The following is a 25,846-nucleotide window of genomic DNA, read 5'->3' as shown; positions in this document are numbered from 1 at the left end:
ACATATACATTTCAATTATATAAGTATGTGTGTATGTGCATACCCAACTTCCGCTTATACGTTTACGCGCTGCTTCTCTTTACAGCTTCTTCAAATAGGCGGCGCACTTCACCGCACTGCTGACCTGCCCGGTATTGAGGAGATTCAACTTCTTATGCTTTGCACGGAATTTCCTCACATAGGCATCAATTAGGTTCTTGATCTTATGAGGATTAATTTCGCCCGAACGACTGTGACAAATCTGCGCATGCGTTGCAATTAAATGATTATTAATAAATAAAACAGTAAATTGGTGTATTTTCATCAAGTTTAACAAACCTTTGGCACAGCTCGCCGCATAATCTCCTTGTAGTCATCTTTAGTGATCTGTTTCTTATTGAAACGTGGCTTCAAAACCAATTTGACTTCTTCAACGACTCGCTCCTGTCGATTCAGCTTACGCAAGAACTATATTTTTGAGTAAAAGAAGAAGAAATAAATAAAGCGGTGAATTAAAAAAAAAAGACTGTAAAGGATATTTTAAGTAGAATTAGTATAGACAATTTTTTTGCATATGTCCTTTTTTATTTCTGAGAATTATGAAAAAAATAGAAATAGATCCGTGTTTCGATTCTTGTCTTTGGAAGAGAAATCGCGCGTCAATTCGAAATGCTTTCGTATGCTGTACGAAATCGTTGAAAATATTGCAGAAGTGTTTTGGGAGGCTACTTTATCACGAACACAAGTACAATTATTGTGACAACGGCAGAAAGTCTTGAATCTTTAGCAACGTTTGACTTCGCGTAAAGTCACTAAAGAGGTGCTTGACAACGTAGCTGGGGACTCCACATTCGGCGCATCATTACTTGTGGCTAGACGTTGATTTATGAATATGCCGTCGAAACTGTCCAACAATGTAGTGAATGGTGATACAAAAATGAGCCGAAACCGAAAAAAAGCTGAGGGCACGGAGGGCTATCCCAGACTAGGCTTATAACAGATGTTTGGAAAATTGGATGAAGCATTGGTACGCTTGTATTGGCTAGGAACCTATTTTAAAGGCGATAAAAAAGATTTGTTGCCCTTCCACGGCAGTCCGGTGTAAGTAATCGGAACGGACCCAGATTTTTCTTCGACTAAGAATTGTCCCCTCGGCACCATTCCCCAAATTACTTCAGGAATGTTTTCTGTCGCTACAACAACAACATTTGTATTAAAATACGGGTTAAATTTGATCACATGGTACATGCGGACTCTTTTCCTTCGATGGCACATCGCTTTTTGAGTAGTAACATCCAAGTGTCTCGTAAACGCCTGTCACAGAGGATAACATGACAAAAGCACATGATTTCGCATTGCGAGATGAAACGTGGATCCACTGGTACACACTAGAAAACTAGGATCTGCCGAAAACTGAAGAGCGGTATTCTGGCATTCCCGACGTATGATCTACATCGACTACCAGAGAAGGGGGAAATTCAGCCAAACAGTGCTCCAGTAAGGCGATTTATTGAACATGTTCCTATAAAAATATTTCCCAGACGTAATAAAGAAGTTGAAGCATCGCTGCGTCATGTTTACCAAATATGTTGTATTTTCCAACTTTTTCCTTCGTAGCCCACAATTGTATGTATCCTAAATTGATCATCAAATAATGGTATCATTTGGAAGTGCGGGCATTTCGATTATAATATTTAGTAATGCAATTGCATATACATATTCTAAAAAATCAAAACTTTGGGAGGCTTGCTTTCAACAAATTGTGAGTGAAATATAAATTTTTTATTTATCACAGGTGCCAAAGGAGCAAATTATTAACTTAAGAGCGATAATTTAGTAATACAAATTTTTTGTACAAAATTGGTCTTAGAATTTTCTAAAAATCCACCAAATCTTAACTGCTCTGATAATCTTTTAACCTCTTCATTTTTAATGTAGGTATTCAAATTACTTACCTTATCTTTGACTTGTAATTCAACGGCTGAGTTTGGTACGTCATCATAGACCTTAACGTGATCGTCGGTTTTAGTGACTGCAAAGAGTTTATATAAAATTATGAATATAACAAAATATATGCAATAGTTTCTTTTTAGAGATATTTTTGGCAATGCAATTTTTCAAATTATGGCAACAATTGAAGTGAAATGCACACACCTGAATAGGTATGTGAACAGCAATTCGTTGGTTTCGTGTATTCTTTTTGTTGTTGTTACTTAAAACTATTATATGTATATACATATATTTATAATTTTGTATTGAAGTCATTAAATTGTTTTATTACAAGAGTTACACGTGGTTATAATATTATTATAGCATAAATCATAACCGATGGTCTCGGAGCGACTGCTGCCGCCTCATTTCCACGACAATCGGTTCTGCTACTTAATATAAAAATCTATCTATAAAATTATTGTTAATAAGGTTTATAATACCGAGTTTTCCAATAAGGATGATATGATTTCTAAATGTCGTTTCGCCCTTTTTTAATATGTCAAGGTGTGTGTTTTTTTTTCATTTTAATGTTTACAATTTTATCATGGAAAGACATACTCATGAATAAAGTTCGCAAATTGTTCAATTTTATTATCAAAATAATCATTCTCCAATTGCAACTTTTCGTGCACTTTTGTCATTCCACCTTTTTTGTCCACCTGCGCTCGCTATTTCTGGAATTGTTGAAATTTTTGAGCGTACATTTTCCTTATATAATGTTCAAGTGCCAATAAGAGAAGAACCGCTCGAAGTAATGGAAATATTGCTGCCGTTCAGGCAAGTGTTGCACAATTTGACGATTCCAAGAAATACTCAAGAATTGGGACTGCCTCAAACTATCGGATTTTGTGAAAAGGTTTGGCCTTGCATCCGTATAAAATTATTCTCACTCTAGAACTGAAGCTATTAGACCAACGTAAAAGTCGTGAATTGGCTGATTTTGCCTTGGAACAATTTGAGAAAGGAAATCATCGTCTCCGATGAGGCGCACTTTCATTCACCTAAATTGATAGTTTGGTTTGGTTTTCGACTGTGGGATCATCTAATCGAACTTCTTTCTAAATGACGCTGGTGACACCGTTACTGTCAATGGAGAGCGGTATAAATCGATAAAAAAGTTGATCTTGACAACGTCTGGTTCCAACAATGCCACACAGCACTTGACACGACCGTATTATTGCGAGAAAAGTTTGGAGATTCGATTATTTCAAGAAATTGTGGCATTGAATGGCCTTCAAGAAGTTGTGATTTAACACGATGAGACTACTTCATGTGGAGTTAGTTATTTGAAGTCTTTGGTCTTTAGCAATAAACCAGACTGTCTTCAAGCTTTAGAAGTCAATATTGAACGTGCTATTCATAACAAAGACTTGATTTAGTGGAAAAAGCACTTAGAAATTGGGTTCGTTGAATTCGACTCTGCAAAATAAGTCGTGGAAGCCATTTGAATAATGTTATATTCAAAACTTAATTGCACCGATTGTACTTCGCATTAAATAAAGAGCTCTTGAATTTCAATTAACAATTAGTTGTGTTTTTTTTTAAAGAAATCACATCACTCTTTTTGGAAAACCCTGTACAAGATTCAGGCAAAGGTTGTAAGATCTGTTATTATGTGTCAGTTGTTTTTAGGCATTAGACATGTGTCAGACAATTTTCTTTCTAATGCGTTTAATTTCGATCAAAAGAGTAATCGGATACGCATTCCCTAGAAACCAAATTTGCCTCAAGATCAAATTTAATCCGTTCTGGTCCATTTATACTACACTCGTAAACTGAATCGATAAATATTTTTTCCTAAATTCCAAAAATCTCGTGTGTAGTAATGTTCTCCTTATATGAAGTAGTGTGTGCTTGGCAGCTGTCTGTTTACGATGCCGAAAGTTTGTCTGACAAAAGTGTTTTGGGCACATGAACACAAGTATTTGAGTGGGATAAAGCATCCAGTGAAGGCCGGGAAGTCATACCTCCACTTTTGTTAATTACGATAGTATCGCAAATGTTAAAGAAACAGTGCTTCAAAAAAGGAAAGTTGGCGTCAGAGAGAGCAGAGGACTTCAAATTCTGCTGTGTCCTTGCTAGACTCATACCAAAAAACCTGAATACGCCATCACATTCTAACATGATTGTGACTGACTTTTTGGACAAACACGAAACGAGAAGTCATCACTAGGGCAACAATTGACTCGATTTTTAATTTTTGGGACAAGGGCACATTACTGTCAGGAAAATATGTTAACAGAATTATTGATTCAGTAATGTATCTCAGAGATTGACAAATATTTTAGATATAAATCCAAAGATAACCACTGAGATCTTGTCAGCACCTGGAGCATTGAAAATGTATGGTTCGTTTTCGACCATTTTTGGGTAAGAGGTGCCATACCATAATGACACTATTTGCACATAGTTTTTTGAATCACGTTGATTGATATAACCAATCTTCAAAATATTTTTTAAAAAGATATATATCTTTATTTTGATCGCTCAATAATAGCCCATCCATATTCGTTAATCTATGCCAAATTACATTAAGATATCTTGTCAAATGAAAAAGTTAACCATATAAAGACTTGATCGGTCAGATTGTTAGCAGAAAGATGTGGCGAAATGATCACGAATAAACGTTTACAAATCGTTAAGCTTTATTACGAAAATTTATGTTCTGTTTATGTTCCCGCGCTCTACTCAACTTATGGTCAACATAGTTGGCCTACTGAGCGTACTATTTGCAACACCATCACTCGTCTTGAAACCCAGCATTTATTATTGGATAATATTCGATCGAAAAGACCACATCCAGCACGCAGTGAAGAAAATATAGCAGCCATAGCTGAGAGTGTATACGAAGACCGTGGAGAGTCGATTCGGCGCCGTTCGCTGAAACTCGGAGTGACGTATGGAACAACTGGGTCATTTTGCGTCGAAATCTTAAATTGAAAGCGTACAAAATACAGCTTGTACAAGAACTGAAGCGGCTTGACCTTCCCAAGCAACATTGCTTCGCTCTATGGGCTCTTGCCCATTTTTATTCAAGGATGAGGCCTTTGGGACGAAGAGCAACCTGAAGAGATTCAAGAGCAGACATTTTATCCAGAGAAAATAACGGTTACTGGATGCCTGTAATTGAAGCTCGTGATCTCGGCGAGGAGGATGGATGGATGGAGTCATGTGTAGAAGTTCACAGTTTTCTGATTACCACTCACTTGGAATGGCCAGAAACGATTCTTTTACATATAGCTCAAGCAGCTCACGCCTCGGAAGACAAAAGAAAGAGAGAGACTCCATCGCCGAGTACTGTCATTCACCCCGGTCGATGAACGTCTAGCCACGATCCGCATTAAAACGAAGCTTTTCAACATATCGCTGATTTGCGCCCACGCCCCGACGGAAGAGAAGAAAAATTGTGACCAAAGCTGCCCCTGCCATGATATCAAAATCGTGCTTGGCGACTTTAACGCCAGGGTGGGCAAGGAAAGTATCTTTGGCACAACAGGTGGTAAATTCAGCCTCCATGAGGAAACATCCCCAAATGGGTTGAGGCTGATCGTCTTCGCCGGGGCCCCAAATATGGTTATCTGTAGTACTAGTAGTAGTGCGTACATTCCGAAGTCCTAACATCGACTCGGACTACGTAAACAAACGCAAGGAAGGTTCGACGTCGAGAAGCTGCAATCACAACAAATAGCCGAACGATTTTCTACTCGACTTGCACACCTGCTCTCTGAGAGCAATCCTCAACAACTCGGTAAAAGGCAACTGTGGGACGCATTTCAAGCTCCTTACGTACAGCTGCAACCGAAATCATTTGTTTTCGAAAAATGCATACGAACAGCTGGTACGACGAGGAGCGGCGTGTCGCAGTGGAGTGAAAACAGAAGCTATCTACCTCGCAACGTTACGATTGACCACAATACGTGCGGGATGGGATAGATTACGAGAGTTGAAGAGGGAAGCGAGACGCATTTGCACACAGAAAAAGAGAGAGGCCGAAATGCGTGAGTACGAAGAGCTTGAGCGACTAACAGAAGATTTCAAGACCGGAACATACTCTTGTAGAACCCCCAGAAGTGATCTAGTAACTGATGCCCAGAGCGTACTAAAATTATGGAGGGAACACTTCTCTAGCCTGTGGAATGCCAGTGAAAGCATAACGTCACGAGACGAAGAACCCGATTCCCCACTCGAAGACGATAGAGCAGACGTTCCATTGCCCGACCATGAACAAGTTCGAATAGCAATTCCCCGTCTGAAGAACAACAAAGCGGCAGGGTCGATGGATTGCCGACCGAGCTCTTCAAACACGGCGACGAAGAACTGATAAGGAGCATGCTTCATTGTAAATATGGTCGGACGAAAGCATGCCCGACGATTGGAGTTTAAGTGTGCTTTGTCCAATCCACAAAAAGGGAGACCACACAATCTGCGCCAACTACCGTGGAATAAGTCTCCTAAACATCGCATATAAGGTTTTATCGGACGTATTGTGTGAAAAATTATCAACAAACTGATTGGATCTTATCAGTGTGCCTTTAAGCCTGGAAAATCAACAACCGACCAGATATTCACCAAGCACCAAACTTTAGAAAAGACCCGTAAAAAGAGAATCGACACATACCACCTCTTCGTCGACTTCAATGCTCCTTTTGACAGCACGAAAAAGAACTGCCTTTATGCCGCTATGTCTGTATTTGGTATCGCCGCAGAACTAATACAGCTGTGTAAACTGGTATTGAGCAATACCAAAAGCTCCATCAGGATCGGAAAGGACCTCTCCGAGCCGTTCGATACCAAACGAGGTTTCAGACAAGGCGAGTCCCTATCGTGAGACTTCTTCAATCTGCTGCTGGGGAAAATAGCAAAGCAAATGAGTCTGACGAAATATCTTCTGTCACTGTTGTCACTATTGACAGTCATAACTTCCAAGTTGTAGATAGTTTCGTCTATCTTGGAACCAGCATTAACAGCAACAACAATGTCAGCCTCAAAATCTAACGCAGAATAACTCTTGACAGCAGGTGTTACTTTGAACTGAGTAGACAATTGAGTGGTAAAGTCCTCTCTCGAAGAAACAAAAACAAAACTCTATAAGTCACTCGTTATTCCCGTCCTGTTATATGGTGCAGAGGCATGGACAATGACAACATCTGATGAGTCTACGTTATGAGTTTTCGAGAGAAAGGTTCTGCGAAAGATTTATGATCCTTTCGCGCTGGTGACGGCGAATATCGCATTCGATTGAACGATGAGCTGTATGAGTTATACGAAGACATTGACATAGTTCAGCGAATTAAGAGACAGCGGATGCGCTGGCTAGGTCATGTCGTCGAATAGACGAAAACACTCCAGCTCTGAAAGTATTCGACGCAATACCCGCCGGGGGAAGCAGAGGGAGAGGAAGACCTCCACTGCGTTGGAAAGACCAGGTGGAGAAAGACCTGGTTTCGCTTAGAATTTCCAATTGGCGCCATGTTACGAAAAGAAAAAACGACTGACGCACTGTTGTTAACTCATAATCGCGTAAACGGTGTCTACGCCAGTAAAGGAGAAGATCTCGGCGACATTTGGTTTCAACAACACGGTGCCACTTCCCACACGTCACATCAATCAATGGATTTTTTGAGAGAACACTTCGGTGAGCAGATAATTTTACGTTTTGGGTCAGTCGAATATCGTGTGATATCACACCCTTAGATTTTTTCCTGTGAAGATATGTAAAGTCTGTATTTTTTCTTAAAAAAAAAACTAGGGAACCTCGAAATGGATCACTCTTTATGTAATTTATAGATTCTTTCATCTGGGTCTTACATAAAAGTATCAGCTCCGAGATAGCTCACATTCTAAAGAAGTCTAAGGATATATGCAAAAGCTCGGTGCATAGTGACTACCGTGAGAGATTATGATCATTAAGAAACAAGGAAATTGTTCAATCCTAACATAACTGTATTTTGACATCAGTATGTAACAATGGATGAAATATATATAACTTCACCATTTCCCTTCGAAATATAAAACGGATTGTTTGAACACAAGACACTGTGTTTTCGAAAAAAAATTATAAAATTGTATGAATTGGAGAATTTTCGGTGGAAAAAATATAGCGAGAGCCCTTGATGACAATTATATTCAAGTCGAATTTCGTCCAAAAATGTTTTCTGTCAAACGGTATAATTTTTCAACATGCTTGATAGGGTGAAATAATGACGTACTTTTGGATGACAGAGTCCAGTCGCGGTAATCAAGAGCTTAACATTTAGACCTCATTGAGCATTGGTGTCGTTTAGTGAGATAATGATATGTTTCTATCAATATATCATGAATGGCAAAAGAAAGAATGAAAATCGGACTAGCCTTTCTGTGAATGATATCGAGTGTCGGTTTATGTTACACAGCGTAACTGTAGCTCCTCAGCTAGAAGCAGGCAAGTTTCGTTGTGCAAACTATGTACAGAAGGCATCCAGAATACCAAAATTAGCATTGACTCGGAGCACTACATATCTTGCTGCAGCCAAGATACGCACTCGCCTCTGCGCAGCAAAAAACCCACGACAACAAACACAAGGAAGGTTCGACGTCGAGAAGCTGCAATCACAACAGTCAGCCGAACGTTTTTCTGTCCGACTTGCACTCCTGCTCTCTGAGAGCACTCATTAGCAACTCGGTATAAGGGAACTGTGGGGGCGACATTTCAAGCTCCTTACGTACAGCTGCAAACGAAATCATTGGTTTCGGAAAAAGCAAAAGAACAGCTTGAACGGTAAAAAGAGTGCGGATGGATACCGAGAGTTGAAGAGGGAAACGAGACGCATTTGCAGTCAAAAAAGAGAGAGTACGAAGAACTTGACAAGCTCGCCGACAGATGCGAAGAGATGCGGCGACTAACAGAAGGTTTCAAGATCGGAACATACTCTTGTAGAACCCCCAGAGGTGCTCTAGTGACTCATGCCCAGAGCATACAGAGATTAAGGAGGAACACTTCTCTAGTCTGCGAAATGGCAGTGAAAGTATAACACCAGGTGATGGTGAAATCGATTCCCCAATCGATGACGATGAAGCAGACGTTCCATTGCCCTACCTTGAAGAAGTTCAAATAGTAATTATTCGTCTGAAGAACACTATTTCTGGATTTTTTTTTTTAAGTTTAACTAGAAGATAAGTTATTAACAAATCTCTTTGAATTTTTTGTTTCAGATAGTAATTGCGATCTGCATCCGGCCCGCCGTCTGGCAAATGCACTTGCGAGATGCATCGGGCAATTGTTTTCCAAAGGCAGAATATAAATGACTTCGTATCCAAAAAATTTGCGGGTAATGTTTAGATATATGTATAACTATAAACCCTAGAAATTACGCTTTAATCAATTATTTATTTCCCTCCCAAAAAAAATCCTAATCCTTTTTTGAAGCCTCTAAAACGGGCTCCCTCCAATACACCTCACCCACCTACAATACTAAACTTGTTATGTGCCGAGAAACATGAGTGCTAAGTTTCATCAAGGTTCAACCGTTAGGTAAACATAACTTTTATACACCGTAGCAACATGTTGCAAAAAACACGCCTTAGACTTCAAAACTTTTTCAATAACATATGCGGCTAGAGGACATAGAGACCTATTTTGGTATTAAAGCACATTGATCTAAGCTTAACTTTCTTGCCGCCTAAGTGTATTGGGATATCTCATTTCATATTATACCGAAGCTAGGTTTGGGCACGCAGTTTAAATGGACCAATTCGAGGCGGTCTGAGGTCGTTTTTCGACCGTGCACGAAATATAAATCCATTGGTACACACTAGAGACCAATGCTCAGTCGAAGTAATAAATTTCACCCGGCGAGCCTGCTTTGGAGAAGGCGAAGACTGTGTTGACGGTGACAATATATGATGACCACTATTTTCACAATGTGTGATCTACATCACCTACTTAAAAAGAAGGCAACGAGATTACAGGCCTCAACTATGCCGCGTCGATCACACCTCCGCTGTCGCCAAAGTGGTAAAATTAGGATATGAACTGTTGCTCCTTCCACATATTCTCAAGATTTGGCTTCGTGCGTGTTCCAGAAAACATATTTTTCAGATCGGTTAAATCAGTTGGAGTTAGAGTCATGAGTAGTATTAGTCCTCAATAATAATACTTATATACGTAACGATTATATTGTATACAAACTTTTTTTTTTTAACTAGGGTCATTTATAGTGTCCAACGCATATTCTGCATCAGGAATAGTTACAGAGAACAAAAAAATTAAATAAATAAATAAACACATAATTTAACAAGTAAGGAAGTGCTAAGTTCTGGTGTTACCGAACATTTCAAACCCTCGCAACATCCAAGTCTCAAAGCCGGGAAAAATTCTTTTCGTATTTCAGTAGTTTATCTGACAGGTTGACCGACATTCTCGGTAAAAAGTTCGCAATAGAAACTGGGATCCACATATTCGGTACCTGGGAACTTTAATAGTTTTGGTCCGACTTGGACAATGTTTGGCTATGAGGTGGCATTCCTCAAAGGCACTATTTGTACAAAATTTTATCCGGCTACACTGATTGGCTCTTGATTTGTATACTGGGAAAGTCAAAGGATAAGATGGAACTTAAAATTGCGTTATATAGAGGGTTGACGTGGTTGTAGTACGATTTCGCCAAGTTTCGCACAGTAATGTAAGAACATCAGGATAATAATTCCTAACAAATTTGATTGAAATCGGTTAAGTAGGCCCTGAGATATGGGTTTTTACCTAGCGCCACGCTTATCGTCCAAATTTAGGACCGAACTCTATAAAGCCTTTTATTTTTTATTGAGCTTTTAGCAGTTTATAACAAAGCCGTTATATGGGAAGTAGGCAGGGATATCATCAAACATTCACACTGTCGTAAGAATGTTCGGCTATATTTCTCCTGTGAAAATTTCGGTCATATATGTAGCTCGAACAATTTATGAGATATATACATTGAACCTGTTAGGGGGCGGGGCCACACCCACTTTTTAAAGATGTCCGATAACGCACATCCATAATACCAAACTTCTTACGATGCCAAGGACATGTTTTCCAAGTTTCGTCAAATTATCTTAATTTTTAAGCCAGTTGGAGCTTGTACGGACTGACGGACAGCCATTCTGATCATTTATTTATGAATAACTCTATATCTATCTCGATTACTTTTAGGTGATACATATGTATAATCGTTAGGTGAACAAAACCCTGCAGCAGCATGTTGAAAGAGTATAAAAATAAGAAAAAAGTTAACCGAAATATAACGAGATTTTCAATAGCGACGCTACAAAAGTAGACCAAGGGACAGCAAACGACGCCATATTTTTTCCGCTATTTTGACATTCCTCTTAAGTAAGGTTTGTTATTTCATCATGGAAAGATATACGATCCAATGAGTCGAAATTATTAAAATTTACTACCGAAATTCGGAGTCAGGGGCCTTAACTTTAAGCACGCTACATCCAATTTATGGTCGTCATAAACGTCCTGTCAAATCAACTATTTAGTGTCTGGTGGAAAAAGTGGAATCCACACGCACAATACAAAATGTTCCCCTGCCAATGAAATAAAGCACTGCCCGTAGTGTCGAGAATATTGCTGCCGCTAGCGCATCACGTCATTCTCAAGCGTTGGGCATCTCCGTGGCGTCGTTGTTGCAAAAAGATCTTGGCTTACATCCTTACAAGATCAAATTGACGCAAGAAATGAAGCCGCTTGATCACCAGTATCGTCATATGTTCGTGAATTCGGCTGAGCAACAACTTGAAAATTATTCGGATTTTCATCGAATGAGGCTAATTTCTGGCTGAATGACTTCAATAAGCAAAATATGCGTTATTGGTCAGGCAGCAATCCACACGTATTCCATGAGTCACCATTTCATCCCGAAAAAATTACAGTTTGGTGCAGTTTATGGGGCGGCGACGTCATTGGGCCGTATTTCTTCCGTGATGATCAAGACTGACACGTTACTTTGCATAGGATTTACTACCGCTCAAAGGTTACCGAATATTTTTGGTCCAATTTGGATGATGTGGACTTGAACAATATGGGGTTCCAACAGGACGGCGCCACAAGCCACACAGCGAATGTCACAATCGATTATTGAAAACCAAGTTTGGTGAACGTGTTATCTCACGAAATGACCTAGTCAATTGGCCGCCTCGGTCGTGCGTTTTGACGCCGTCAGACTTTTTCCTGTGAAGCTACGTCAAGTCTCTGGTCTATGCCAATAAGCCAGCGAAGATTGATGAATTTCGTACGAATATCGAATGTGAAATTGTGGCAGTATTGGCCGATTTATGCTTGAAAACTGTCGAAAATCGGATTCAGCGTTTGGACTTCTGCAAGCGTGCCCATGGTGGCCATGCAAAAGAAATCGAGTTCCACAGATAATGGCATCGAATGTACATACTTTCACAGGAATAAAGAATTGCATTGATATCCCAAACCGTTTTTTTAATTACGAAAACTTTTGTAGCGCTCTTATTAAAAACCCCGTTAATACTCTTCACAGGTGCAGGTTGATTAGTCGGTTTATATGTGAGCTTTATACGACATTGGTCCGATCTGAACAAAATCTTTGGAGATTGTAGCGTTGCCTTGGACAATACTCTACGTCAAATTTTGTGAAGATAGTTTCTTTGGTAGAAAGAAACATCTGAAATGTCCACAGATTCTGAGGGAAAGGCAGACAGAGGGGGGAAATGGCTAAATCGACTCTGTTCGCCATGCTGATCATTTATATGTATATATACATATTTACAGTCGTGGCCACGCAAAGCTTACCACTCAAAATTTTCAATTGTTGTGCATATTTGACAACACTTTATAACGGTACTTTTTGCGGTATAGAATTTTTTTTATTTAGAAATAAGTTAACACGTTCTACCAAGCGAATTTTATCTATGTTTCTATACATTTGCGTTTCCATACATTGTGTGCACAAGAAAGAAATATACAAAAAAAATTTATTTGTGTTGAAAACGCCTACAACAAATATCAATTTATAATTCCCCAATCTATTTTATTTTAACACTGTGTCTCTTTGTAATATAGTTTTTGAATTAAAAGTATAAATATTTTTGGTCCACGCCGCCAGATAAATGAATTTGCCTGTAAACAACCAGTGGTCCACGCCGGGTAGAACGTGTAATGACATGTTATTTATCAAAAATATTAAAAATTAAAAACAAAGCACATTCAGCTATAGACAAAATCATTTCAAAGTTAGTGAGTTTTACAAAATGAGCTCGAAATGTAAGAGACTGACATGCGATGAAAAAATTATATTTTTTATTTTTTTAATTTAATTCAATTTACGATATAATTAAAACTAATGTTTTATTTTATTTTTTGTTTTTAAATTGAAACGCGAAGTAATACTTTAAAAAACAATAAAATCGGCCGCTTTTGTATAAGCACAGAAAAGCTAGTTTGTGTTTTACTCATTAAACGAAATAAATTAAAAACTATAATTATAATTAGATAATATAATTATAAGAAAGTATAGTGGTAAACTTACGTGGCCACGAGTATATATACAAGGTGTGATCCAAAGTAAACAGGACTTTTTGAATCTAGCGCCCCCTGGTGGTGCTATCTATATGTCGACTGGTGCGTTAGAATTAGTTTTCTTTATCGATTGTCCAGTGAGAATTTCAGGACATTTCATCGATTAGAAGTGAAGTTATTGCGTTTTAAGTGTCAGTATGTTTGTGTTATCGGGGCAAAAATGAGCTTCGAACAAAGAGCCAACATTAAATTTTGTTTTAAAATTGGTAAAACTTTTACCGAGACGTTTCAATTGATGAAACAAGAGTATGGCGATGATTGACTATCCCGTAGCAGAGTGCACGAGTGGTTTCAACGTTTTCAAAGTGGTCGTGAGGACATAAACGAAGATCAACATTTGACCCAATCAAAATCCGTGGTCACCGGAAATTCCATTGAAACTGTGCTTGAATTCATCAAAAATTAGCCGAAATCATCATTGAAATGCATGGAAATGGAATTGAACATCTCCAAAATATCGATTTTTCGCATTTTTACCGAACATTTGAGTTTACGAAAGGTTGTGCACGGTTTGTTCTGCACAAATTGACTGACGACCAAAAATTGTTCAGAATTCAACATTCGATTCGACGCTTGTGGCCGATTATTTGACCAAAAATCACATTTTAACCATTAACCACTACCCGTATTCACCTGATATGGCACCGTGCGACTTCTTCCTTTTCGGAAAATGCATTTGCCCATGAAAGGAAAGCGTTATGCAGACGTAGAGGCCATTCAAAAGGCTTGCACCGGCATACTGGCGGCCATACCGGCCAACGGGCTGAAATACTCGTTCGACATGCTTTTGGACCGTGCGAAAAGCTGTATTGAAGCAGAAAGATACTATTTTGAATAAAATAAATTGATTTTGTCGAAAAAACCATTTGTTCTGTTTTTTTTTAAGTCCTGTTTACTTTGGAACACTCCTTGTACATTATAAAAGTGTACTACGTTTCCTTCTGGGTGTTGGAAACTTCGTAACAAATTTAATATATCCTGTTCTGCGTATACAAAAATAAAATTAAATTTAGAAGAAAACGTAAATAAAGGAAATCCACATCATAATGAAACTTTATCAGTTCTCACCTATTCAGACACAGTTCTCGTCAAAAGGAGTAATCGAGGTTTTTGTGAATATTAGGCAGTCACTAAATCTTCGGTGCTTAAACAGCACTCACCATCTCACTACCACACCGACCAATAAAACTTTTACTGCTTTGTAAAATACTTATGTATACAAAGGAATAATAAATAAACATATGTATGTATTTTATAAATACGATAAAAAATTAAATGAATTCAATAAACAACAACATGTCAAACGTCAATTATTTCGAATAATACTACTTGATGTTAGAGAATTTGTACAAATTTGATATAAATAAAATATTTACGAGTTAATTTAACTGAAAACCGAAAATTATTGTTTTTAAGTTCGAATATAATACGCTGTAAATATGTTTTTATATTACGTTTTTTTTTTTTTACTTTTTGGCATCTGCTAAATAATGATTGAATTACAAAAACGCGGTTCCATTGTAGTATTAATAAAATTGAGTCCTTCACTTACCAAACAACTGATGAAACTTTTACTTTGCTTTGCTGATACTAAGAAATTTTTAGAATATATGTTATATGTTCATAAGTATAAGTATCACAAAAGAATACACTTCCCAACAACTGCTTTTTCACATTTTCGCTAGCATACGTATGCAAACAATAACTTATTAAAAAAAAATCTGAAAAAAACCGGATTCACATGTAAAACCACCGAAACTCACAGATACGCTGCGATTGTCTTGTGGCGAAAGGGTTGATAGATAGTCGGTATTATTGGAAACCCACCTTTAATTTTAGCTTTTTTGGTGCTACTAGTGACAATTGCCTTGAATTTCTTCGGCATACGTGCATGGCCCACGGGTGAGGTGCTGCCAAAGAGATTATCAAAAACGTCAACTTTGCCCATGGCATTGGCGTTATTCGTACGCTTAGAGCGACGTGGTACAGCGCCCGAGCTGTCTGGTGGCGGTTCGAAGAGATCCTCATAGTCAGCGGAACCGGGCGAATAGGGACTTTCCATTTCGGTGAGATTTACTGGTTCATCCATGCCACCATTACGTGCATTCGAATTAGATGATGTCATTCCGGCGCCGCTGCTACTACCCACACTGCTGCCCACTTTGGGTAGCGGTAATTTTGATATTTGATTGCTCTTTATCATTGGAGTGGGACTGGAAATTACTGGTATATGTTGTGAGCCTGGTGCATTGCCGTTTGACAAGAGCACATTTGATATCACAGAGAGGCCCATCACCTCATCGTTCTTGTCACGCATGTTTAGTCCATCATCGTGCGTATTGCCCATGACAGTGGCATGCATGTGTGACGCAGTGTTATATTGCGATTCATTCGACTTGTTCAGATCTTGAGAGCTATTCTGTTTGGTATTCATTAACTTCATTACTAGTTCAACGGGATTAAGTGTGGAACCCTGTGGAATCATGCTACCGCTGGCGCCAGAAATTTGAGAACCCGTACGCTCATTTGTTAGGCGTTGTTCGTCAACAATGTGCTTTTGTGAGGATACCACTTCAACACTACTGTCCATGCCAATTGAAGCTTGCGAGCTGTTCAATGGGGCGGGAGAGGGTGAGCGTGGAGACATAGATGGCGATTTCGTTGGATCGAAGGGATCGTAAGCATCTGGTGAGCATGGACCAGATTCGGGTGGTGTATTTGGACCAATTTTTTGACTACTTTGTACGTGCATTGGTTCCAGCTCCGAACGATGTGTGTCCGGTTCACGTACTTCGGCCATTTCCGATTCAGAATTCAGTTCCGCATCGTCATGTAGTGGATTATTGCGGACTTTATTTTGCTTTTTAGCGGCTATGTTGAATTTAACAGTTGGAGGTTCTGGTGGTGTCTTTGGTCCAGTTTGTGGCAAATCGTAGGATTCCTCTAAAATGGTATCGAGGCGTTCTCGCTCCAAAGGCGGCGTTTTGTCTAACTGTGATGAGGAGCGTATGCCATTGCTCATTTGTGATCGATGATGATCCAATTCGTCCGCAATTGATTCGCTGCGGCGGCGTTCGCGATGACTTTCGCGTCGTCTATCATGTTCATGTTCGTGCTCATGCTCGTGTTCACTATCGCGACCGCCAACGCCTTCTTCGCTGTCGGTAAGCACAATAACATCGGCTGGTTCTTGATGCACCTGGAACGGTGATCGCTCCAGGTCAATAATAGCAACAGGTTTTGCGTCAAGCTTCTTACGCTTCTTCTTTTTCTTACTAGCAGCATTCGAATTATTAATGCAATCTATAGAATTTCGACGAATTGTGTGTAAGTCTTCGCGCGTCGCCGGCAATGTAACAACGGTTGTCTGTGAGGGCGGTTGATTTCCAACTGCATCTTTGTTAAAACTCACACTTACGAGAATATTGTTACCCGAGGCAAATACCTCCTTTGATGGTACTGCTTCTGGTGTTTGGGTGCGTCGCGTGCGTCGTTTATCTTTGCGTACATCACGTCGTTTCTCACTCTTCTTCTTCTTTTTCACGCGCTTTGTTCGTTTATCACGTTTGCTCGCCCGAGAATTACTACGACGAGCATCTGCCTCATAGATGCCGTGCATTTCGTGAACAAGACGTGGCGATACCAATGGTGGTGTCCATGATATATTGTTGTCACGTTCGTAGTCAAGTACAGGACCCGGACTTGGCGAGGGCGACCAAGTGGGCTCATCCAGCGACGCTTTTTGTTTTGGTGAATGGTGACGCTTTTTCTTTGGTGGTCGATCCACTTCAAATGCGTCACGCTGACGTGAAATCCGTAAGTTGGCCTCTGGACTAAGGCTTGGGAGGTGCTTCTTTTTCTTCTTCTTACCTTTATCCTTTATCTTCTTCTTTTTACCCTTGGTTACGCGTAAAATCGGTGTTTTTGAGTGACTTCTATGCAACCGTGGCGTATATCTGGGTGATGGAGAAAGTGAATGCAAAGGGGACGGTGAACGTGAGATGGCTGATTGTGCCAGCGGGGAACCGTCACGCACACGTCTTATAACCTTTCTACCGCCCATACGTTGTGGGGTAAGCGAACGTGAGTGCATGCGCAGTGGACTTCGAGAGTGTCCCCGCATCGGCGTAATTCTGCGAGGAGAGAGAGAGTTTCGACGGGGTGAACGGTAACGTTGTCTGGGTGAAACTGACTGCCGACGCATCATAGGTTGCGGGCTTGGTGATATGCTAAAGCTGCCGCGTCGATTTCTTCGTGGTGACATTGAACGTCCACGAGAGCGTGACCTAGAGATTGACCTACCACTTATTCTACGAGTGCGCGGACTCGGTGACCTACTAATATTACGTGTTTGACGACTGGTATCGCGTCCGTAACGATCTCTAACCTCTCTACCCTCTCTAAAGCTACGTTGAATGCCCACAACGTTTCGTACATTATAGCGTGGAATTTCTCTGCGTTTGGGACGATATTGATTTTGTTGTTTATTTCGATCGTGAAATCTATTCTGCTTATTATTGTAGCGACCACCTTGTCGCCAGTTGTTCTCCTTGTTGTTGGATCGACTGCGTGAACGTAATGAACGGGAGCGGGAACGCCTACGGCCACGACCACGTGGCGATCGCGAACGTGATCTACCTGAATGGAGTGAACGAGAGCGATTTACGGCGACTCGTGGGGATCGCGAACGACTGCGTATGCGGCTATGAGTGCGACTCCGCGTCCGTGAACGACTTTTTGATATAGATTTAGAACGAGAACGTGATTTTGACGATTGTTGTCGCACTTTATATTTACCTACTTGTTGCTTGTCGGTGCGGTAATTGCGTACCTTTTGTTTGTTGCTTACTTTTTTGAATGTTTCAACTTTTTTATCACGTTTATCACGTTTTTTGCTACTTCTTCGTTTTCTCGAGCCACGTGCATTCTCATCGTCGTCGGAAATTAGTTCAGTTTCAATGGCGACCGGTGCACTGGCAACTACTTCGGGCGTTTTACCGCCCTCCGTGTCCTGTTCATTCGAATCCTTGGAGGCATTTAACAACTTTGCGCCCGTCTCATCGAATTTTTCATTTTCATGGCCTTCTTCTGGTTCATTGTTCTCATCCAGGCATGGTGTATAAGATCGATCAAGTTCGCCTTCGTTTTTATCATCTGTTTCTTTACCCTTACTCTTATTCCTTTTGCTGCGTTCCTTAGGTTTGTCTGAAGTTGTCTCATCCTGCTCCTCACACTGACCATCTTCCATGTCAGATTTTTCTGACTGTTTTGCTTTCTCATATTCCTTTGGCTTATCAATATCCAGTTCTTCCCAATCACTATCATCGTACAATTCCAATACGCCCTTCTTGTTTGCAATGCCTACATCATTTTCGGGCAATTTCATCTCGGATTCTGTTGGACTGGGTGAACGTGAGTGATCGCTATGACCGTCCTTAGGTTCGTGCTCCTTTTCTAACGTTTCATTATTACTTTTATTACAATCGTCCAACTTTTCTGTTTTATTATCCTCCACCGCTATATTAGAACCCTCGTTGGATATGATTTCGTGTTCCGGATCATATTGTGAGTCGCAATTATCCACGCTATCGCGCGGACTAGGACGTGGTGAAGCAATTTCTTCCACATTTTCGGGATTTTCATTTGTTTTGTCAACTTCATCTTTTTCATTGTTTTCACTGTTATCTTGTTTTTTAAGTTCTTCGTCGTCGCCATCGTCGCGATCGGCGATGTCATCGTCCTCGTTTTCTTCTGTAGGATTTTCTGGCTCATATAAGTCAGAATCTTTGACTGTAGTTGTAGATTCATTGGGATTAGTTTCTGGTGGCATTGGTATTTCATCATCATCATCTAATTGTACTAAATCTTCATTTTCATCGTCTTCCTGAGAATCGATATTTTATGAAATAGGAGAAAGAAAAGTGATATATCATGGTTAGTATACCATTTTGTGGTTATCTACATGTATGAGTTCACCTAAACATATCTGAATGCTCCTAACTACATATAATTTAAATCGTCTGTACGAAATATGTAAACAAACTGATTGTAAACTAATTGTCTTCAAGGTTTAAAACTTAATTCCTTAGGAGAAATATTATTTATTGGTTATTGGACAATCTTAATATTTGAACGTAAAAATATAAAATCAGCCATTTACTTAACTTTTTAGGAACACGTACTACTATTTTGAAAAATAAAAAGAAAACAAAAACTATACAGCCACCATAGAACTAATACTATGAATACTAGAAAACTGTACTAAAATCTTATCGGCCAAATCCATATGTACTATTTCCTTGATAATGGGGTCTGCCGGGCCGGAAAGGTATCGGATTATATCTGACCCAGAGCGGGATTTGTTAAATTATGATCTACTCAGGCTTTTTCCTCACTGTTTGACAAAATACTCATTTTCAAATGCATTTAATAAACAGATTGCATGGTAAATGATAATAATAAGGTAGTCTATATACCATCTGAACAAAATCTAAAATTTTGTTTCCTAATGCATCACTTGATAGAATACGACTAAAAACTCATCTGATCGGACTGCTTTACTGTACTTGTCAAATGTGTGATTTTTTTTAATAAAACGAGGAACGAATATTTCCTAGAAATATTTATATCCAACAAATATTCGCAAACGTGTTCATAAAAGAAATGCAATAAGCATTCACAAATAATAAAATATATGTTTGTTATGGTTAAGTTCTAATATAACCAATGGCGGCTGCTTAAACTGACTAATTCACGTCCTATTTACTAATACTTTAATAAGGGAGTAGGATGTATAATTTTTTTTATTAAATTATTAAATAATATCTTAAGATTGTTGTATCTAAATTTCAAGCGGCAAAATTGAAAAGATGATGAGTATTTTTTATACCTGTCTTATTATCGTTTTATATCAGATTTTAAAACTTTAAAACGTTTTCAGCTAAACTCAAGTTTTCCCACAACTTCGATACTACTGCACCGCTATATTCGATTTGCTATTTTTGTACAACACTTACGAGGTAACGCCTGAGAATTATTTTCAAATATTAGTTTATTTTGCAATAACATACCTACCCTACTCCGCCTTAAGGGGTCCCGGTGGCCTAGAATTTTCAAAAAATCGATTTTTTTGTTTTTTGATAGCTCGAAAGTATAGATCTTTAAGAATATACTGTAAAATTTTTGAAAGGATTTTCACATGGTTTTAGCTTCTACAGCCGTTTTAGCAGGTAGCGCGCGGTGGAGGGACTCGATGAATGGATGCTTTGTACTCATTTATCTCAAAACTACTTTTTTCGGCGTGCCGTTGATGAAAAAAAAAACTATCCATCCGAATCACTTGAAATTTTAATATGGTGTTTATAAGATGAATATCTATCGCTGGGACTACGATCAAATTTTATTTTTAAGAACTTCGATTTTTTTCGATCTAAAACTGGTCCAAAAATAGCTGTTTTCAGAATCTGAACTTCAAAAGTGCGAAAGTTTTTTAATTTTAAATTTTTTTTGGTTGTAGTCCCAGCGATAGCTGCACTTCTACTGATAAATAATTTATTTGGTTTTTATGTTTCAGATGTTCAGAAGAGTCAAAATCAACACGAAACCGTGAGTCATCTTTTAAGGTAGCTTTTTTTGGACGCCATTTTTAATATTGTTAAAAAAAATTTTATTTAACAAAAAAATATTTTTGTACTTTTCATAAGTGTATAAATAAACTGTAAAAGTTTTAAATTGATTACTCTTTTTTTAAACCTTAAAAAAAAAATCCAGAAAACACCCCTAATTTGAGGGTTCTAGACCACCGGGACCCCTTAAGTGTTCTTTTAACTAATTTTCTTCACACAAATAAATTTAAAAATAAAATTTAAAATTAATGATAGAAAACAAACGAAATGTCTCTAAATTTTTCATACAAAGAGACGAAAAACCCATTAAAAGCGGGTTTTATGAATTCATTTTCGAACATGAATTCGGTTTAAACATTTTCAGGACTAAAAAAAATTCATATTTTTAATATATCTAAAAATTCAAATAATTAAACAAATTTAGTTTTAAAATATTTTTTGGTTTGGTAAATATAAAAGAGTTTTAATATCTTTACGATTATAAAAACAGAGAGTTTAAAATAAAGTTGGAGATTGTCTTTTCTGGCATAAAACGCAAGTGTGTAAATATAGCAACTTTCAACGATTTTAAATGAATTTTTTTTATTCATAGTTAAAATTGAAAAAGTAAAGTAGATAAATGAATTCAATTTAAATGTGGGAAAACATATTTTTGTTTTAACATTTTTAATGAGTTTTCGTTTCACACTCGTGGTTTACTCGACCTGTGTGCAGTCGACGGATTGCTTAAATTTTACACTATGTGGACTTTGCAACAAAGAACCAACTACAAAATATAAAATATCAAGCGCTTCTAATACCATGTACTACTCGTTGATAGCTCCCTCTCTTGCTGCCTACATCACGAACAACTTTTAAAATGTCTCGTGTTTTTTTAATAAAAGTATTTTGAAATCTATTCACTATTGATAAAAATATTTATATTAAATGGCGTTTTTTCGAATAGTAAACGCAATTAAGTGGTAGTAATTTAGTATGTAAAAGATTCCCACTGTCTTTAAAAGAACCCCCACTGTATTTATTTTATATTAGAGTTTTCAAAGCAATAACGACTGCTGCAGTATATACAAAATATCTTATTTCAATCAGCTGTAAAGTTGCCACTAACAGCGTTTTCGAAGTACTTGTGCCATATTCGAAAAATTGCATTGTCAAAAAAAAAAAAAATTATTGTTTAATTTTTGTTTTTCAATTCATACCTTAGCTGCTTCGTTGTTCTGCTGAGTTTGTGATTGCATTTCTGCTGATTTAGCAACTTCTTGCGATTCGGCTGAGTATACGGAAAAGTTCGGACAATTGGAGTCATCATCGTCATTTCCATAATCGTTATTCAATTGTTGAAAGAGTGGTGTGGCCCAAGGCATAGGCACACCCGGAGGTGGCGCAGGTGGTGGTGGCACAGTCATTAGCGGTCGCATTGTTTGCATTGGCGAGTGCATTGCTAGTGGTGGCGGTGGACCACTCATAGCCATTGCTGGTGGTGGCGGTCTCGTCATTGGTAGCGTTCCCATAATGGGAGGTGGTCCAGTCATATGCGGTGGACCTGCCATCGGCGGTAGTCCAGACACAGGTGGTGGGCCTGCCATACCCAGTGGCACAGCAGACATTAATGGTGCAGATCTTACTGGTGGTGGTAAATCACCAAAGAGCGGATTTTCATTTGACATATTTTGTTGCTGAGGTGGTGGCAGTCCAGTCCTAAAAGGATTATTGCCTTCATTTGGGGTATTTTGTGTTTGGTTTTGTTGTTGGTGCTGTTGTCGATCGTCATCGTTACGATGCATAAATGGCAAAGAGTTTCGTTGATTATTGTTGCGCTGATTATTACGTTGATTAAAGCGCATCGAGAAAGGCGAAAAATTTGAGTTCTGATTCGGGTTGTTGCTATTGTTCAAATTTTGATTACTAAAATTGAAATTTCCACGGCCGCCATCGTTTCCGTCGCCACCAGCACTACCACCCATAGAGTGTCTATATTGACCTCCACCGCCACTACCGCGATAATTGTTTTGATTGTTACTGTATCGATTATTGTAGTTACCACCACCGCCACCACTATTGCCGCCGCCGAAGTTTTGGTTTCCGCCGCCACCACGCGGATACATCGGCGCTTGTGTGACCCCCTCAAGTGGGTTGATAGAGGTGCGTGATTGTTGCTCATTGGCACTGACTGAGTTACGTGACGTTTGTCGCTGATTTGAGTCCCCATTGGCACTAGAACTATTGCTATCGTTCATGTTAATACCACTACTGGGCAGTTGCAAAGTGCCGTCAGCACTAATATGCACACTTTCCATGTTCCTGGCTGCATTATGCCAACGATCTTGCATGTTCATAATGCTGGATAACAGATCACCACTAGTGGGTGTTGCAGTTTGTGCTGGTAAATCTGGGAGAACATTACGTCTATTATTGCCTTGTAGTCGGCCTAAGAGAATACCTTTGCGTGCTCGTTGCGAGCCAAAGTTCGATATGCGTATGGAGGTTTGTAGGGCGGTGCCATGTCCCGTCTCTACTTGAATTTCATGTTCAATACCACCATTATCACTATCCGAAAAGTATTCCAAATCATTGGCACCGCCAAACAGTGATAGTCCAGCTGACGTGCCAGACAGATGAGAAGTGTATGTGGGATCTTTCTTAACACCCATCTGTTCTGCCAAGCGTTTGCTAGCCGTCATACGACCGCCAGTATTGGATCGCGCAGTATTGCGTGCTGATGCTCTGCGCTTGCGTCGACGTCTTCTAATAATTTTCTTTGTCGTTTTAATTGCAAATTTCTCATCGAAATTATTCAAATCATACTCCACAACATATGTACGCTTGCGCGTGCGACGGCGACGACGCTTGCTCGGTTTACGTCGTTTTGTTGAAGGTCTTGTGGTGCGTGTGGTTGTGGTCGTAGTGGTGGTAGTTGTACTATTACGAGGCCTGCCACGACCGCGACTAGTACCTGCGCTTGTTGTAGTTGTTGTGGTTGTTTCGATGCGCGCCCGACTGCGTGTTGTGCGTAAAACGGCCGCACGTATACGTTCATTTTGACGCGTACGCAATATGCGAGGCTGCTGCAATTCAGTTACGCGTAGCGCCGCTTGCGGTATGCCCATGTCGCGTATATCTTCGTAAAGCAAGTTTAAATCTTCTGACACATTGTCACTTTCAGCCGATGGATCGAAACAATTGTCGCAATACCAAGATCCTTCTGGAATTTGCGTTAGACGTGGTGTGAGACAATCCATATGATAGCCTTGATTGCATTCATCACACAAGAGCATCACGTCTTCTCGTTCTGGACTATTGCAGATCTCACAATAAGTCACATCTTCATCGACACCATCCGCTTCATCATCCAATGCCAGTTCTTTACTAATTTTATTGGGATCTACGTTAATCTCGCGCACGATTCGACGATTTTCAAAATTATCCCGCACGACAATGCGATCGAATTCGATACGATCGATAGGACATGTCTGCACATTCTTGGACCAAGCCTCGATGCAGCTGGAGCAAAAAATGTGTGCACATGTTGCCGGCGAACCGATTTCTTGTTGTCGAAAAGTCAAGAGACAAATTGGGCATTTCTCGAGCAGCTCGTTGCTGCTACTGTCCGAATTGAAACCAGCCTCGGTGGCGATTTCGTTTTGTTTGCTGATGCTTTGATTCTCTTCCGAAGAATGCATTTGTTCATCTTCCGAGATGATAATTTTCTTCGACGATTTTGCTGTACGCGTTTTTACCGAGTGATTTATCTGTAAAATAGAAAAATAAGAAACAATTAGATTCGGCTTTGTCAATTCATCCTTAAAAGTATCCACATAAATACATACTTATATCTTTATATATAGTACAATTATTATTTTAAGCGTCTGATATTTGCCCTTTAATAACGATAAACTTAAATATTTTTTTAGATAATATAAATACTTAATAAATGTAAATAGATTGAAAATATTCAACTATATTAATAATTTTCTACTATATTGGTACCTATACATTTCTAAATTTCGAGACAAGAAATATTTTTATATAAAAATAAATACAAATGAAATGTTTCGTAAAGTCTTTCGGCGGTCCGAAGGGTAACCTTCTCAGATGAGACCAATTCTGGCGTAATCACTTTGTCAACAATCAAAATTTTCGCTTTAGGGGTGAGTCGAATCAACCAGCAACACCAAAATTCAGCGCACTATAGCCGAAATGCTGCAGCTGGTCATCGAAAATTGGGAGATATGCAAACAGAGCCGTGGTGGCAATTTGGCCGACATTTTGTTCAAATCAGAGATGGCATAAAATTAACTGCATAACAAAAATGAAAAAGTAGAACTCATTTTGACCAATTTTGAGTGTTTTATTTCATTTTAATTAATTATTGTAACTTTCAGATGAATCTGACAAAGTGGTGGAAAATATTTTGCTAGTTCTTTTTGCCACTTTGTTTGATAATTAACCTTCAAGTCGAATTAAGGTTACTTAATAAGGAAATATTTTATTAAAAAAATATATATTCGGATATTGTAGCATTGTCCAATATTGGCAATATAGATTATTATAATACGGTTTATATGGCAGCTATATGCTATAGTTGTCCGATACGAACAAGATGTTCGGAGATTGTTGACTTACTTTGGACAATAATCTACGCCAAATTTCGTGAAAATATCTTTTCAAATAAGAAAAAATT

General features: G+C 38.9%; 1 protein-coding gene across 1 annotated transcript in view; it reads right to left on the bottom strand.

Annotated features, from left to right (window-relative positions):
* Positions 1–25,846, bottom strand: part of LOC120766929 (serine/arginine repetitive matrix protein 2) — a 32,201-nt gene that overhangs the window by 743 nt on the left and 5,612 nt on the right. The window contains exons 2-6 of the mRNA XM_040092676.1: positions 22,365–24,914; positions 15,368–19,424; positions 1,935–2,011; positions 319–447; positions 44–241 (exon numbers count right to left, since the gene is read on the bottom strand). Coding sequence (XP_039948610.1) covers positions 80–241; positions 319–447; positions 1,935–2,011; positions 15,368–19,424; positions 22,365–24,914 — 6,975 coding nt within the window. The 3' untranslated portion in view covers positions 44–79. The remainder of the gene's footprint in view (positions 1–43; positions 242–318; positions 448–1,934; positions 2,012–15,367; positions 19,425–22,364; positions 24,915–25,846) is intronic.

Source organism: Bactrocera tryoni, chromosome 1, assembly GCF_016617805.1.
Source record: "Bactrocera tryoni isolate S06 chromosome 1, CSIRO_BtryS06_freeze2, whole genome shotgun sequence".
Taxonomy (NCBI): Eukaryota; Metazoa; Arthropoda; class Insecta; order Diptera; family Tephritidae; genus Bactrocera; species Bactrocera tryoni.
This window is presented reverse-complemented; position numbering and strand designations above follow the sequence as displayed.